Here is a 16,183-nt window from a genome sequence, read left to right as displayed (position 1 = left end):
GCACCCACTGTTCGGAGGTTTGCTCGGGAGAAAGCGTTTAAACGGTACACGACCAGTGAAGATACCAAAGATCGAACTCCAATGAGCCGACGTGAAGATACGAAGGTTGAGAAGGAGATGCATGGGTGCTATGCTATAATGAGATGTGCCCCAGCTGCGTTGAAAAACGCAACATTTTTTTATGCCATATAGGCTAAAAGAAAGGTAAAGCAGATAGGCTTCGGTTCATTATTGCAAATGAACATTGAAGTAATTGAGCATCGGATCCTCGCTGGGCTCTTGTTGTCTAGTGTGTATGACTATCCTTACACAAAGTCAGTGCACGGCCCTTGCCAATAACAGCAGAGACTGTTTAATTTGTTATTGGATTACCAAGGGGGATGAGAAGTTTCCTGAGCTGGACTACTAGTCCATGAGTACTGCCAGATCCAGTTTGGCACAAGAAGACAAGGAGGAATATATGGGAGTGCAAGAGGAAGCAATTAGTGAAACCATTATGGAGAGACATAATGCTCAAGTGACATTGAAGATCCAATAGATAAAGTGGGAAAAAGTGGCTATGATGGAATGGCGACAAGTCAGACAGAGCAAAAGGCTTGGAGAGCAAGAGCAGTCAGATCAGATGCATCCAACTATCCAAGGTGGACAAGGGGGATGAGAAGGCTAAGCAAGAGTAGACTGAACGTAACTCAAATCTTTCTGGGGACCCCTTTGCAGTTCTTGCTGATATTGATTTACTTGATATTTCTTCTAAAATTGGAATTAATCAACATGATTAAAAATTTTAAGATATTGATATGATCAAAGATTTAAAGACAACTAGAGCTGCTCTGAGTAAACCAACGATAGTTGAAAACTAAGAAAGTATGCGTCCAGAGGCTGTACCTCCCTTGAACAAACCTTGTGTGGATGGCAAACTGAAGAATATGATGTTGAGGTTTGTCCAATTGTTAATTCTATTTAAAAAATAGAGGCAAATTTAACAAGAAATTAATAAACTAGGGTCTCATTTGGTATTGTAGAGGTGCATCTAAGAAAGGGTTGGGTACCTTTCTTAAGGACATTTGGGATTACAAGGTCGATTTAGTTAGTTTACAAGAAACCATGAATAAGACAGTATTCTGAATTCAATGACACTGCTGATGGCAAGTGTTCGTTTTCGTCTCCCTTCAGCTGCTTCAGTGCATCAACAGAAGCGCGTCTTTCCCGTTCTCCAGTGTATCAACACTGCTGATACCCTCAATCGCGTCATCGCTTGAGATTCGCCACCTCAATCGCGGCGATCCTAACGGGAACCGAGCAGGGCTGGTATCTGCATGAGCAGCGTCGTTTCCCACGAATCCAATGGAGCGGCAGAAGATGATCGCCGGCCTCCTCAGGGCAAGCGCGAGAAGCTCGTCGCTCCGCGGCGGCGTCCAGCTGCACGGCGCCATAACGAAGATGGGGTTCGGATCGGACACCATGCTGGGCAACAACCTGATCGACATGTACGTCAAGTGCGGGGAGCTGGACCTGGCGTGCGAGGTGTTCGGCGGAATGCGCGACAGGAACGTGGTCTCCTGGACGGCGCTCATGGTGGGCTTCCTGCGGCACGGCGACGCCACGGGCTGCCTCAGGCTGCTCGGCGAGATGCGGACCGCCTCCGAGGCGGCGCCGAACGAGTACACGCTCTCCGCGAGCCTCAAGGCCTGCTGCGTCGTCGGTGACACGGCTGCGGGCGTCGGGATCCACGGGCTCTGCGTCCGGGCAGGGTACCAGGAGCACGACGTCGTCGCCAGCTCGCTGGTGCTCGTCTACTCCAAGGGCGGGAGGATCGGCGACGCGCGGCGTGTGTTTGACGGCGCCGGGCTCGGGAGTGGCATCGCCACCTGGAACGCCATGGTCTCCGGGTACGCGCACGCCGGCCACGGCAGGGACGCGCTGCTCGTGTTCCGGGAGATGCGGCGGCATGAGGGTCAGCATCAGCCTGACGAGTTCACCTTTGCCAGCCTGCTCAAAGCCTGCAGCGGTCTTGGCGCGACACGCGAGGGCGCGCAGGTTCACGCGGCCATGACGGCAAGCGGGTTCTCGACGGCCTCCAACGCTATCCTCGCCGGCGCGCTGGTCGACATGTACGTCAAATGCCGGCGCTTGCCGGTGGCGATGCAAGTGTTCGAGAGGCTGGAGCGGAAGAACGTCATCCAGTGGACGGCGGTGGTCGTCGGGCACGCGCAGGAGGGGCAGGTGACGGAGGCGCTGGAGCTGTTCCGGCGGTTCTGGCGCTCCGGCGCCCGACCCGATTCCCACGTTCTGTCCAGCGTCGTCGGCGTGCTCGCGGACTTCGCGCTAGTCGAGCAGGGCAGGCAGGTGCACTGCTACGGCATCAAGGACCCGACCGGGACGGACGTGTCCGCGGGCAACTCCATCGTCGACATGTACCTCAAGTGCGGGCTGCCCGACGAGGCGGAGCGGATGTTCCGGGAGATGCGGGCGCCGAACGTCGTCTCGTGGACGACGATGGTCAATGGCCTCGGGAAGCACGGGCTTGGCCGTGAAGCCGTCGCCTTGTTCGAGGAAATGCGAGCGGGAGGCGTGGAGCCCGACGAGGTGACCTACCTGGCGCTGCTGTCGGCGTGCAGCCACGCCGGCCTAGTCGACGAGTGCCGCCGGTATTTCTCCTGCATCCGGCGGGACCGGACGGTGAGGCCGAAAGCGGAGCACTACGCGTGCATGGTCGACCTCCTCGGCCGCGCCGGGGAGCTCAGGGAGGCGAGGGACCTCATCCGGACGATGCCGATGGAGCCGACCGTCGGCGTATGGCAGACCCTCCTGAGCGCGTGCAGGGTGCACAAGGACGTCGCCGTCGGCAGGGAGGCAGGCGACGTCCTCCTGGCCATGGACGGCGACAACCCGGTGAACTACGTCACGCTGTCCAACGTCCTCGCGGAGGCGGGGGAGTGGCGCGAGTGCCACAAGGTGAGGGACGCCATGAGGCGCAGGGGGCTCAAGAAGCAGGGCGGGTGCAGTTGGGTGGAGGTCGGCAAGGAGGTGCACTTCTTCTACGGCGGCGGCGGTGAAGAGGAGACGCACCCGCAGGCCGGCGACATCCGCCGCGTCCTGAGGGACATGGAGACGAGGATGCGGGAGCAGCTTGGGTACAACGCCGACGACGCGCGCTTCGCTCTGCACGACGTCGACGAGGAGTCCCGAGCGGAGAGCCTGAGGGCGCACAGCGAGAGGCTCGCCGTCGGCCTGTGGCTGCTGCGCAACGGCGTAGACGGCGGCGGGCACGGGGAGCCGATCAGGGTGTACAAGAACCTGCGGGTGTGCGGGGACTGCCACGAGTTCTTCAAGGGGCTGTCGGCCGTCGTGAGGAGGGCGCTAGTAGTCAGAGACGCCAACAGGTTCCACAGGTTTGAGCATGGCTCCTGCTCGTGCAAGGACTACTGGTGATGGCGTCATGCCATGGCGACCCTGCCAGTTCGCTTTGCTAGCAGTAGACTAGCCATCTCTGCCCAGTTGTTGTTGTTGTTGTCACTTCACAGTGTAGACTAGTCATCAAGAATTTTTGGTCATGTGTATCGAACAGCACAACAGATAAATCAGCTCCGATAAGATTATTGACTCACGAAAGGTGACCTTTTGACTGTCTTGATTTGCCAGCTCGGTCCATCTCGTACGAAATTGAAGGCATAAAAGCATGAATAGAAGTTATAGAACATATTTTATTCAACTGGCATAAACTATCCCATTTTATCATACATATGCTTATCCTTCCTTGTACAAAATTGAGTTACAGGAAGGCCAACAAACACCAGAAATGAAAAAAGACCGTCGGTTCAGCCGCTACAGTTGCGATTCAAAACCAGACGCAGTGCTCTCTTTCACCAGGCTCAACTTCTAATAAAATGCAAGTCCCTTTCAACCATCTCATCCTGTAGGGTTATAAATTAAGTACCAACATGCATCAGTTTACAGCAGCCACTTCCTTCAGTGAGTTCACTGTCTTCAGGACTTCTTCCCCCATCCGCTTGCATCCAACCAATGTCTGCCAATTGGGAACATAAGCCTCTCAGAATGAGATCAACCAAAATTCAAATACAATACATGCCTTCGGAAGTTAGCTATCACTTTCTTCCACGGAGGCATGACCGCACGAGAGAGTTAATATGCTTAAAAGATTTGTCCAATGCTATTACACTACCTGAATGATTTGTCCAATACTACCTTCTCTAGGTGAGGATCAAGTAATTGGCATTAAACATGTACGATATAAAGCTAAAAAAAGCATGAAGGTTGGATCCATTCCACCAAAATTCATGTGATGAACTCATGAATCATGATGGACCATCTCAACTAAGGATGAGGTGATTCCTCAAACCAAACAGCCCCATAATTCATTGATAATGGTTCTGCAAGAAAATCTATCTTACTGTTCCAGGAGAATATATGTCCCCAGTTCGGAACCCATGGTTCAGTGTTTCAGTAACTGCAGCTTCAATTCTGTTCGCAGCATTTTCTTCTCCTAGGCCATATCTCAATAGCATCGCTGCACTAAGAATTGTAGCCAATGGATTGGCCTTGTCCTGCACTCAACACATAACAGGAGGGAAAGAAAATTTGAGACAAACATAATTTAAACCCATCTAGTGTCAGAGTTTTTGAAATAGATGTCATCTCAACCTGTCCAGCAATATCAGGGGCAGAGCCATGAATAGGTTCAAAAAGACCAGGTCCCTGCATAGGAACAGAAATGGCATTTTCAGCTGCCCTTTTAAATTTGCAGCAGAATATAATGGTATCTATAAACAATTCAGAGAACTTCAAAGTACTGGAGGGATTCAATTACCGATTCACCAACACTGGCAGATGGGAGCATTCCAATACTTCCCGTAATCATTGATGCTTCATCAGATAATATGTCACCAAAAATATTGTTTGTGACAATTGTGTCAAACTGCAGCAATAAAGAAAATTAAGATCAACATTCAATATATCTTCTTGATGCTTAGCCAGGGTACAATGAGTTACGTCAAGAGAAAGGGGGGGGGGGGGGGGTGAACAGAAGTAAACCTGCTTAGGATTCCTAACAAGCTGCATCGCAGCATTATCAACATACATGTGTGAGAGCTCAATATCAGGGAATTCCGAAGCTAGTGCAGTCACCCTTTTCCTCCAAAGCATAGATGCCTACAATAATAAGGTACCAAAAGGGTTGTATTGACTTTTAACAATGTGCAATTAAAAAGGGTCCACAACCATATACATTTAACCTTTTCCAGGTGTTTTCTAGTGTCAGCATAATGCTAAAAAATATTTGCATATCAATAGCAGAAAATAAAGTCTTTATATCTTGTAACCAAAAGATGGAATTTCAATTCAAAGAAAGGGTCAAATAACATTTCACACAGAATATTGCTTCAAAACAAGTTTTGATATTCATTTAAGATAGGTATAAAAAATGTACCTCCAAGACATTTGCTTTGTCAACCGAGCATAGTCTCCCTCTTCTCTTGCGAGCAACCTCAAATGCGACTCGTGCGATACGATCAATCTGGGGATGAAACAAAGAAGGACAATTTTTTTACAAATGAATGCACCTTAATTTGAATAATATCAAATAAAGAGTTCTGGATACAATATCTCTTCGGAACTGCATCCTGCATCCCTAACTGGTTCTGGTTAGGGCTTGGATGGCAGAACGGATGGCATCTCAAATACTTTCTTTTGTCAAGGGAAAGATAGTAGAATATGTAATGGAGCGCGGAGTCACCTCAGAAGCTGAATAAACTTCTGTGTTGAACCCAATGTCATCTCCATTGTCATTTGTTCCAAAACCCCTGGGTTTGCCGAAGTAGATGCCTGGCACATGAAATTATGAATTACTCTTTGAAGCCATGAGTTTCATACTTTCATTAGAATGAAAAATCAAATACTATATTGGTATTGAACCAACAAAAACATGGTCCATGTTTTATCGTTTTCAGTCAGAATTACCTCCAGTAAGCTCTCTGACAACCATGATGTCAACACCTTCAGCTACCTCTTTCTTCAGAGTGGATGCATCTACCAACTACAAAGAGCATGAGGTCAAAGAAAAAAAGTAGCTATAAAAAGGACAGTCAAGTGACATTAGCTAGAAATACAGCCATTTCAATTAAAACTTGCACCAGAGTGCACTTCCATAATTACAACCATGAGCAATTAAGCAAATGATCTCAGAATATCCACCCCCAAATTATGGTTTCATGCTTGCATGACCTTTTACTTGTCTCTGTGCAACTAAGAAGTGACTACATGTTACCATTCATTAAACGCACTGAGAGTCAATCAGACCAAATGCAACCCAAACTTACAAGGTAACTATCTAACCTAGCTGTGAGCCCCAGAGCAGTTAGTGACTAGATGAGCATAGTAGCGCTGACACAATTTGTACTGAAACGAAGACCCGACGTGATCATACCTGCGGCAATACTGCAGCTGGTCGCAGATTGGCAAAGACCCCAAGTCCGGCACGGAGCTGCAGCAGCCCGGTCTCAGGCTTGAGGTGCTTCTCATTGTTATCCCACTTATAGCTACAACCACAGAACATCATCTAAGTACTCATAGTGCAGGCGTGAGAGCGCAATTCCAACTAAAAGGATGCAATTCGCTGCAGTGCCAATATTGGGGGCTCTGTGTCTGCTGCTGAAAATGACAATAAGTCAATAACAAATCCGCTCACCCTCCAATGGCGCCGAGGAGGACGGCGTCGGAACCCTTGGCCGCGTCGAGTGTCTCGTCGGGGAGCGGCACGCCGGTGGCGTCCAGGGCCGAGCCACCCACAAGCTTCTCCTGGAACCGGAGCTCGACGCCTGCGGCGGGCGCAAGGAAGCAAACAAGGGGGGTCATGATCCTGCTACGTGCTCGCGCCTAAGAGTTCAGGGAGCTAAGGCAGCGAGCATTGGATGGTGATGAAGCAGCTTACCTTCGAGGGCGCCGGCGAGGGACAGCACGTCCTTGGCGACGGCGACCACCTCAGGGCCGATGCCGTCTCCGGGGAGGAGCGTGATATTGTAGCTCCTCGCCGCCGCGGAGCATCGGAAGCTCGCCGCCATCGGACGCGGCCGCGCCCCCGCGCCGCCGACGCGCCGGCGGGAGATGGATAGGGTTTTGAGCGGCGTGGCTTGCAGAGCCGCCGCCATTACCGCCGCTTGCTTGCACGCTTGGATTCACGTCGCTCAGGCCGCAGTCGCGCAATCCGCGTTGTCCGCTACGAGCTGTACGATCCAACGGCGACTGTGTCTAGCAGGCCGTGCGGCTGGGTCGAGGGCCCAACTAAGCCCATAACACCGCGCGAGCACACGAGCTCGGAAGGCGGCTCCGTCCTTCGGCAGAGAGAAACTGCAAAGCGAGACTTCCCATCCATTCCACTCCGCAGTGGCGGCGGCGGCGGCGGCGAGGTCTCTACGACTTTCAGATCTCTCCGAAGAGGGCGGAGGGGAGGGAGATGTCGTAATGCTGCCGGAGGGCTGCTGACGAAGATGCGGAAGCTGGTGAAGGGCCTCGCCAGGCCCGAGCCCAGGTGGCTCAGGGCCATGGAAGAGTCAGTGCTCTCTCTTTTCCGGTCCCTTGCTGCTGTGTGTTTGGATTCTGTGAATATAGCTCTACGAGAAAACCGCATAGGTTTGATTGCTCATCCATGGACAATAGATCTATAATATTTTTCTTAGTGATGTATAACATGGTTCTGTGTTGAAACCCCTGTCAACTGTTCTCTAAGTAGGACCCTGAGCCCTACCGAGAAATTTGGAATAGTGCCATTATCAAACTTAGACTGTAAGATCTTCGCTAGTTCACCATTCTCACACGCTGTTTACAGACAAAATGCCATTCGATACATCAACAGAGAAAAGATCACCTGCTTGGTCTTTTTTGCCCCTTTTCGAAATCAGAACGTAGCTGACACCGTTCGTGGAGATCTCCCATTCACTTGACGGCTCGAGCCTGCGTCGAGTCTGCCGCTCCTCTTCCACCGCCGCCGCTCCTCCCGTTCCATCTGCGTTCGATCTGCTCCTCCTCCCCCGCCTCCGCTCGCTATTCCTCCATCACCGTCATTCTGCTCAGTGTTTGGTTGCATATATAGATGTCATTTCGTTTGGTTCAGTTGTGCTGCATTTGTATCGTCGTATGTATAAACCGAAGATGCCTGGTGTGTCTATGTATGCTTATACTAAATAATTTGTTTAATAGTGTCATGTCATTTGTCTTCCGTAACAATTGTTCTCCATGCTGCTTTCTGGCTTACTGAAACAAGCGCGCTTGTGCATTAGGGCAGCACCAGTGACATTTCCTCGCATGATGGGAAGATTAAGGGGTGTTTGTTTGGGATTATAATCTGTCCAGATTATATAGTCCAACAACTTGAACACCCCCTAAGAAGATCGAGTTTCTGATGATGTGTATGTTAGGAAGCTAAACAAAAAGAACATCCGGATTCGCTATGCCATGATGCAATCAAGTAAGATCCTTCTCTTTTCTTATGTGATTTTCCCTATAGAAATGTCGTTCTGCAAAGCTGTACATAGTTAAAATAATATTGAAGTGGAGGGCAGGATGGTTTTTCTTTTACAGTTCTACCGTTTTGCTGTTCTCCACTTTTCTGTTTTTACTCCATTTCTATTGTGTATATGGGATTTGCTTGATTGTTCGTTGAAGCCTGATTGTATCACTCAACCTATGAATACTGTTATATAGTTGATGGATTAGATGAGAACAGTTGCTTAATATGATGGATGCACACATGCAAACCGATTAATGAGGTTCTAGAATTTACTCCCTCCGTTTCTTTTTATTTGTCGCTGGATAGTGTAAAATCGCACTATCCAGCGACAAATAAAAAGAAACGGAGGGAGTATCAATTAACACAGTCCCTTTGAACATTCTAGTATTAGTTTGGTACCTTGGTGACTATCTTCACCTTCCATCTGTATGCCGCCACATGATAATTGGCTCTTTTTTTGGTCCTACTACTGATGGTGTTACAGTTTTGAGCTTGTTTTATTTGAGTTTCTCACTTTGAGAACAAAATGCATCGTTTCCCGGTCCTTTTCAGTGGATTTGATCCACCACCAGCACGAGCTTTTGCTTGGCGGTCCTGGAGTTGAAAGAACAAGGAGTCAGTGAAGATGATGTGATGGCTGTAGCAGATGTAATTATTCTCTTCTATAATCCTATTGTTCATTTTTATCAAACGCCCTTAAACAGAAAACTCAATTCTGGGCCTCACTGAGCTGTTTAAGTTTGAACGCTACTGGTTTTATTGGATGACTGTTGTATAACAACCATCCTTAATTTGCTCATAATCCAATTGGGTCAACATTGAATGGCAGCTTTTTTTGCAGTAGCAACTGGCCATGGTCTCATATTGCTCCTGGCCTATCATTTGGAAATTCTTGATTTACAACCGAGGAAAAGGTTTCTCAGCAAGCTGATCAAGATGTATTTTGCTTGCTTCAGAATATTTTGCTTACAGCTTGCATTGTGACATGTTGGCAGGATGTCAGTTTCCCTTCAACTTAGCTCTTGTATGCATCCTATGTGCTTGTCGTATATCCATCCCTAACTTGGCTCTTGTATGCTTCCTATGTGCTTGTCGTATATCCATCCCTAACTTGGCTCTTGTATGCTTCCTATGTGATTGTCGTATATCCATCCCTGTGATGAACATTTTAGTAATCTGAGTGCTCATTCAGTTGGTGCTCCCTCCTCATCACTTTGATGGGAGGTTGAAGGAACCAATATCTGTGAGTACACTGTTGAGACCTGGCGTTCTGAGGGATATGTCATATTGGTTGCTCTTAACATTCAAGACATTTTTCCTTTTTTTCTTTGCTACAAGAATTTTGTTTTTGGGGCGGGGGTGTCTATTTTTGGCAAAATTTTCTTGCGTTGCTTAAGGCCCCGTTTGGTTTGAGGGACTAAAGATTAGTCCCTTCATTTTAGTCTCATTTAATCCCTAAATTGCCAAAAGGTGGGACTAAAATAGAGACTAAACTGTTTTAGTCTCTAGTCCCTCAAGGGGTGGCTAAATAGGACTAAACTATATAAATTCCGTCTTTTGCCCCTCCTTTATTTCAGTTGTACTAATTGCGGGAGAATGCTAAGGGGTATTTTAGTACTCTTATGATTCATTTAATGTGTCTTGAATAATTTTAGTCTCTAGAACCAAATATGGTAAGGACTAAATTTTAGTCTCCTAACTAAACTTTAGTCACTGGACTAAAGAAACTAAAAGGGACCTAAATTTTGGTGGTAAAGGTTTGCTCATATGGTGTACCTGGAAGATGACCTTGTTGATTCAGCTGACGTGCTGTGAGTGTAGCGTGTTACAATTAGGATGGTAATAGGCTCTAAAATTTAAATTATAAAATTTAAACATCAAATCGGATTAGGATCAAGTTATATTCCTATTCATTTTTAAACTAACATTATTTAAGAGTCCAAACAAATTGTGAACTATCACAACCCTAGTTACAATTGATATATAGCATGCAACGCCAAACAGATGTCACCTAGCTATTGTATTATTCAGGCTATAAAGGACCAAGTGAATAATTAAACAAATAACTGATTAATCAAAAACAGCTTAACACCAGCATGCAACGTAACGTGTTTGAATTAGATAAAAGGGTTGCTTAAAAGTGCTGTAACTAGGAGTGGAGGGATGGCAGTGGGTAAGGTATCCAGTGGGCACACGAAGCCATACTCATACCCATTAAGAAAAAATTAACCCATACTCATACCCACTACTCATCATGGGTACAAAATTACGTCATACCCATACCCACCATGGGTAGCGGGTACCCATTGTGTACTCATACCCATTAACATTACGATAGACATGATCATTTGAATCATAAAAATAAGTACCAGCATAACAAATGTATCGAACCCAACATAATTTTATCACGGGTTCAACAATATTCAACATTAAATGGCAACATCATGCCTTCAAATCACACAAAACATAGCATTGATTCTACAAAACTGTGGAAAAAATCATGACTTCAAATCTAATTGTTCAATACACAATACTTAATATTTGAATCTAGACCCACGTGTCATATATTAGCGGGTTCCCCATCGGGTAGCGGGTATGGGGCAACATAGAACATACTCACGCCCACCGTACCCGATGGGCATAACAAATGACCCAATAAAATACCCATGGGTATCAAAATCCGTCATACCCGTGCCCTAATAGAGTTTTTACCCATCGGGTTTCGGGTGTCCATTGCCATCCCTCGAGTGGTTATGGATCACGATGTAAATGCTTCTTCATAAAATGTTAGGGTTCTAATTAAATTTTAGTTTAAAAATAAATAGAAACAGAGTCTGATCGTAATCCGATCTTTAAATTTTATAGTGTAAGAGCATCTCCAATAAATCCTAATAATACTAATTCTAATCCTTAATTTGGGAAAATGCGAAAACTCTCATCCAACGGATCCCTGTCAGCTCTCTGTATCCTTCCGCACACGAAAAGAACCTCCTTCACTGCGTAAACCTTTGCGCGCCGTTTTGTGCTCCCAATCTTCGGCCCGAGCTCAGCCGTGCGACATCTCTAGCTCCTGCTCACGCCGCGGGGGAGTAGAGGGAGAAGCGTGGCAACCTACCGCGGTCGGCGACAATGATGCGGACAACGGAGATGTGAGAGAGTTGATAGAGAAGCGTGCGACGCGGGGGCATCTCTAGCTCACCCTGCAGCGAGCAGTGGCCCATCTTGGCCAACTTCTCATTGACGGCGGGCTAGCTAAAACCTTCTTCACGATGGAGGCTGCACCCCACGCCGACCACGCTCCTTGGTGAAGGCAAACGAAGAGCTCGTGAATTACCAAGTTTATCGGTTTTTTAGGAAATTAAAGGGATATGTTGGAGTCCAATATTTTTTTAAGGAGCAAAGACATTTAAGGTCATCCCAATTATTGTTTATTGGAAGATATATTTTTAGAAACGGTTGAAGGTACTCTAAAATTTAGAGCCCCATTGTCACCGGCTGTAACTGAATACTTACTGGACCGGTCTAGCAGAGCTCACTATTCCAACCGGGCTTGCCACAATCAGCTGGTTAAATGCATCAATTTGTAAGAGAGGAGATAGTGACAAACACACCACGAGTGTAACAATGGAAATGTTTAATGTTATCTTTTGTGAAACAATCCTAGTATACTTTCATTGTTAAAATTATAATTATACAATAAATCTTGGCTTTTCTTTTCAATATGGAGCCAAATCTTGGCACAAGTGTCAACAACACACATTAACATTAAACATAAAAATGGTACTTTGACACATTGTCTGGGTGGTGTAGTTGGTTATCACGTTAGTCTCACACACTAAAGGTCCCCAGTTCGAACCTGGGCTCAGACATTTTTTTTGTTTATTTGTTGCCTCCTTTAATCCCTGTTTGTATTTAACTTTTTTGCCTTTTAATCTAATCCCTGTCGTCTAGCTAAGTAGCTAGTACACATTTTATCCTTCTGCTGGTTCTGCATGTTACAAAAATTGCATCTAGCAGATAGTAGAAACAAAACAAGATGAGTTTCAAGTGTTCACCAAGTAAAAGAAAGATAAACCGGAATATATATAACTTACCCTAACACATTTAAGTAATTTAAGGATCAATTAAACTTTAAGAAATACATATAAGTTATCTTTTAAAATATCTCAATGTAAAAAAAATAGAAGTCCTAAAATCCAATCAGATCAAAAAAGTGCTTTGAATATCTTGTTTATATAGCTTAGAAAAACATGAAACTAGTTTCAACTTACCTCAGGCGAGCCAATGTTTATTACTTCTGCGGGTGCAAGTGGGCCCACTTCAGTTGGAGCTCGGAACGAATCGAGCCGGGGCCCACTTCGATCGAAACGAGATGGCTCCGGGGAAGCGAGGCAAGGCCAAAGGGGCGGCGCCGCCGCCGCCCACCGCGGCGGCGAGTACCGGAGCTGTAGGGTTCCCTGGCTGCCTCCGCCTGATGCCGCCGTCGACCGTGGCCATATCTATACACGCCAAGCCCGGCTCCAAGGTCGCCACCATCACAGGTACAGGTCCGGTCTGTCTCACTGCCCCCTTCTAGCGCCTCCATCTCGGCTGTCACGGGGGTCTGTTCCTCTTTCTCCTTGCTCAAACGATGACGCGCGCGGGGGGGATTCTGCAGAGATTGGGGACGAGGCGGTGGGCGTGCAGATCGACGCGCCGGCGAGGGATGGCGAAGCCAACGCCGCGCTTGTCGACTTTATCAGCTCGGTGAGTAGTTCATTCATCGCCCATTTACTAAAACATTTTATCAGTACGAATTTGCTTGTATTTGCGTAATAGTGTATAGTCTACAGTACAGCTCGATACTCCCTAGCCTGATTGCATAAACTTTAGAAGGAAGCTACTAGAAATTATCCAACTCTGATGAGTAAACCAACTTCATAAAGCGCTGGGAATAGCAACTTAAACAGTTCAATCTAACCCCCAGGAATGACATAAAACTTAAGAACCCTCTGGTTTGGAAATTTCAATCGGAAAGCCGGGACACAGAAATGTTACATGACTGATTTTCTGATGTTGCTCATTTGCTGGAACCAATCTGCGTCTTTAATCTACACCGGTGATTGTAGAGCACGAGAGTAGCTTGGTTTACTTTTTTGGTGCTTGATTTTTGCATTGCTTATTGCAATGATGTACTCCCTCAGTCCCAAAATAGTAGTCATTTTAGACTAAACATACATTCATGTGCTGAATTTTAGAGCATGGTAAACTATGGTTTGCACCATGCCACCAACGGAATGTTGAATTGTTGTTTAAGCTTATTAAGCATGTTGAAAAGGCAAATTTGTCTAGCAAATTGTTTGAACCATTGCTGGTCTTGAGTCTTTTTTTTGGGGGAGGGGGGGCAGCAAAAATTGAGATGTAATCCGTAGAGAGAAATAAGTTAGATGCACGTTAAAACATAGATTAAGTTTTTCATTTGTAAAGAAAAGGTTTGTTTGGTGTGTTTTTTAACAGGATTCTTTAGCCAGTCTTCTGATGAGGTTGCTTCCTGCCTCCACCATATTTTTTTGCTTCTCTTTCTGAATAATGGCCCAAGAGTCCATCCAAAAACAGCAAAGGAAGAATATCGTTAAAGCAAATTTCATTTCTGGATCTCCACAGAGCCCATAAAACCACGCGACAACCAACAATAATCATGTTTTTATCACTCTTATTAAAGGTACCCAACAAATCTCCAAACATTTTATCAATGTTTTTTGGCATGTCAAACGAATTTAATGCCAATATTGATCACGCACCAAGTGAAAACAGCCACCTGACACTCAAAAAAGATATGATCTGTTCATTCTGTATGGCCACACCAGGGACAGCCAGTACCCCCCCCCCGCCCATTTCTGACCTTCAAGTTCACCTTTGGACAGGACCCTATTTTTCATAATAAGGCACAAAAAGACTTTGATCCTCTGAGGGATCTTATCCTTCGAAATCATCCTGTAGGGGCTTTTTCCAGGTTACATCTGCATATATTGTAAACAGATCTAACAGCCAAACCTTTTTTTGTTTAACATCCAAACCGCTTTGTCTTTCGAAGCAGAAAGACAAAATCTGTTACAAATCCGTTCCAATTCTTCAAGGCTCTGGGCCCCTTCTCCAACTAACCTTCTTCTGAAGGTTAAGGAGTTAAAGTTGGACACCAAAACCGAATTAACATTTACCTCTTTATTCAGAGAGGTTTGTTTAAAGTTAACAATGAACATGGAAACAACATCTTAAGTTCATTGTTAACAAAAAAAAAGGCAGAAAGAAAACCTGAGCTAGATATGGTTATAAACTAGGAGTCTAGGATAATCCAAATGTATCTTTTTTGACCCAGTATACGACTCATCTGACATCTTCTTTCTCTTCCCTGTCGTAATAATTTCTGCAAACCCCCGTGAGATATGCAGGTACTTGGGGTGAAGAAAAGAGAAGTGTCTATAGGCTCGGGTTCTAAATCGAGGGAAAAGGTTGTGCTGGTACAAGATGCGACTCTTGAAGGTGTCTACGATGCTCTGAAGAAGTCTTGTAATTGTGCATGAGGTATGTACGTTAATCCTGGAGTTAACTTGAATGGGCAGGGCATGTGAATGCTTTTCTGATACGTAACCTATTTGCGATGTGATCCTGTTCCAGCTTGCAAACACAAGTTAGAAAATGAAGTGAGACGAGGCTGAATTGTTCGTTCTTGGTTGATTTTGTGACAAGTGGATCACGGGGGATCGAAGGGAATTGAGGGGGAAATGAACTAATTTTCCCCTCAATCCTCTCCGATCCTCCCGTGATCCCTGGTCATCAAATCAGCTCTAAGCTGTCAGAATAATAATGCATATATGTCAATGCGATGATGGTATAGGGAATGCAGATGCACCAGACATTACTGAACCTTGGTTTGTATGGCTATCTGCATTGCACCCGTGGAGACACGTACGTGCTGACACGTTGCTCGAGTGCAAACTCATCCGAACCGAACGTGCCTACAGCACTTGCGTACGTGAGCCGCCTCACAAACTTTTTGACGACCGGCTCGATGCAAGTGCAATTTGCCGCTAGTAGTGTATCTGCAAGAAAAAGTCGGTTAAACAACTGGAAGGCTACGATTGCAATTTGCAAGGGAAAAGGTCGCAAAGCTGGCTGCTGTGCTCCAGCAAAACAGCCGAAAGAATTTGTTTCCACGCAATGATGGGAATGCTAACGTAAATGATGGGCTCAATCACCATTACAGTAGATGTGAAAACGTAAAAGAAGTGACGGCTCAATACCGTAAGAAAGTTCCATGAGAAAAACGGTAAAGGCCGCTATTTCTATCTATATATTAAAGATGAATGGGGGGATGAATCTGGCTTGTTTGATAATGAATACTCCCTCCGTTTCTTTTTATTTATCGCTGACGACAAATAAAAAGAAACGGAGGGAGTAATGATGAGGGTGAAGAGAAAGTGGATTATGATGGGATTGATGATGATTTGTTATGTTCCGAGGAGACATAAGACTTTGCTAAAAAAAGTAGGTGGTCTAATGAATGATTCTCAAAACGGTGAGAATGAAACAAAGGAAGAAGGAGCACTGAAAGATGGCTTTCAGGTGGTTAAAAATAGAAAGGGCAAAGGTAAAATAGGTGAACAAGCAGATGGTGTTAGGAGA

At 46.0% G+C, this 16,183-nt stretch overlaps 3 protein-coding genes, 1 non-coding gene and 1 pseudogene across 7 annotated transcripts; 4 read left to right on the top strand and 1 right to left on the bottom strand.

Annotated features, from left to right (window-relative positions):
* The first annotated feature begins 1,144 nt into the window (after nt 1–1,144).
* On the top strand, nt 1,145–3,606 carry LOC100191393 (Putative pentatricopeptide repeat-containing protein). The gene has a single exon (NM_001136827.1). The coding sequence runs from the start codon at nt 1,345–1,347 to the stop codon at nt 3,430–3,432; it is 2,088 nt and encodes a 695-aa protein (NP_001130299.1). The 5' UTR covers nt 1,145–1,344; the 3' UTR covers nt 3,433–3,606.
* Nucleotides 3,607–3,686: 80 nt separating this feature from the next.
* On the bottom strand, nt 3,687–7,235 carry LOC100284589 (uncharacterized). The gene is made up of 11 exons (NM_001157484.3): nt 6,947–7,235; nt 6,704–6,833; nt 6,443–6,554; nt 5,977–6,052; nt 5,753–5,841; nt 5,447–5,533; nt 5,053–5,169; nt 4,829–4,936; nt 4,663–4,716; nt 4,413–4,565; nt 3,687–4,027 (listed from the first exon to the last, which is right to left on the bottom strand). The coding sequence occupies exons 1-11, from the start codon at nt 7,161–7,163 to the stop codon at nt 3,947–3,949; spliced, it is 1,224 nt and encodes a 407-aa protein (NP_001150956.2). The 5' UTR covers nt 7,164–7,235; the 3' UTR covers nt 3,687–3,946.
* A 126-nt stretch (nt 7,236–7,361) lies between these two features.
* Nucleotides 7,362–9,364, top strand: LOC103646166 (LOC100276754-like pseudogene; annotated as a pseudogene). Its single transcript, NR_147897.1, has 3 exons — nt 7,362–7,564; nt 8,292–8,479; nt 9,074–9,364. The product of NR_147897.1 is annotated as a protein-like pseudogene (transcript).
* A 2,952-nt stretch (nt 9,365–12,316) lies between these two features.
* TRNAV-CAC (transfer RNA valine (anticodon CAC)) lies at nt 12,317–12,390 on the top strand. The gene has a single exon. It is a non-coding gene; the product is annotated as a tRNA-Val (tRNA).
* A 444-nt stretch (nt 12,391–12,834) lies between these two features.
* On the top strand, nt 12,835–15,462 carry LOC100284194 (uncharacterized). Of its 3 annotated transcripts, none has more exons than XM_020547779.3 (4): nt 12,835–13,068; nt 13,179–13,267; nt 14,950–15,082; nt 15,176–15,436. In XM_020547779.3, exons 1-3 carry the CDS (start codon nt 12,894–12,896, stop codon nt 15,079–15,081), a joined length of 396 nt encoding a protein of 131 aa, XP_020403368.1. In that variant the 5' UTR covers nt 12,835–12,893; the 3' UTR covers nt 15,082; nt 15,176–15,436. The 3 variants fall into 3 exon arrangements, with proteins under 3 accessions (XP_020403368.1, NP_001338978.1, NP_001150562.2); NM_001352049.1 differs by having other exon boundaries at nt 12,855–13,062; nt 15,176–15,462; NM_001157090.2 differs by having other exon boundaries at nt 12,855–13,062; nt 14,950–15,193.
* Nucleotides 15,463–16,183: the final 721 nt, after the last annotated feature.

This window comes from Zea mays, chromosome 2 (genome assembly GCF_902167145.1).
Source record: "Zea mays cultivar B73 chromosome 2, Zm-B73-REFERENCE-NAM-5.0, whole genome shotgun sequence".
Classification (NCBI taxonomy): domain Eukaryota; kingdom Viridiplantae; phylum Streptophyta; class Magnoliopsida; order Poales; family Poaceae; genus Zea; species Zea mays.
The sequence above is the reverse complement of the archived record's forward strand: the minus strand, read 5'-3'. Positions and strand labels throughout refer to the sequence as shown.

Bases quoted from the DNA above. Each gene is read 5' to 3' on its own strand.
- LOC100284589 (NM_001157484.3), bottom strand. From the start codon at position 7,163: ATGGCGGCGGCTCTGCAAGCCACGCCGCTCAAAACCCTATCCATCTCC. The intron at 6,053-6,442 runs GTATGATCACGT...TGCTCTTTGTAG, and splicing joins CAGCTGCAGTATTGCCGCAG to TTGGTAGATGCATCCACTCT. The intron at 4,028-4,412 runs GTAAGATAGATT...CCCAATTGGCAG, and splicing joins ACATATATTCTCCTGGAACA to ACATTGGTTGGATGCAAGCG.
- LOC100191393 (NM_001136827.1), top strand. From the start codon at position 1,345: ATGGAGCGGCAGAAGATGATCGCCGGCCTCCTCAGGGCAAGCGCGAGA.
- LOC100284194 (XM_020547779.3), top strand. From the start codon at position 12,894: ATGGCTCCGGGGAAGCGAGGCAAGGCCAAAGGGGCGGCGCCGCCGCCG. The intron at 13,069-13,178 runs GTCCGGTCTGTC...GGGATTCTGCAG, and splicing joins CGCCACCATCACAGGTACAG to AGATTGGGGACGAGGCGGTG. The intron at 13,268-14,949 runs GTGAGTAGTTCA...TGAGATATGCAG, and splicing joins TTGTCGACTTTATCAGCTCG to GTACTTGGGGTGAAGAAAAG.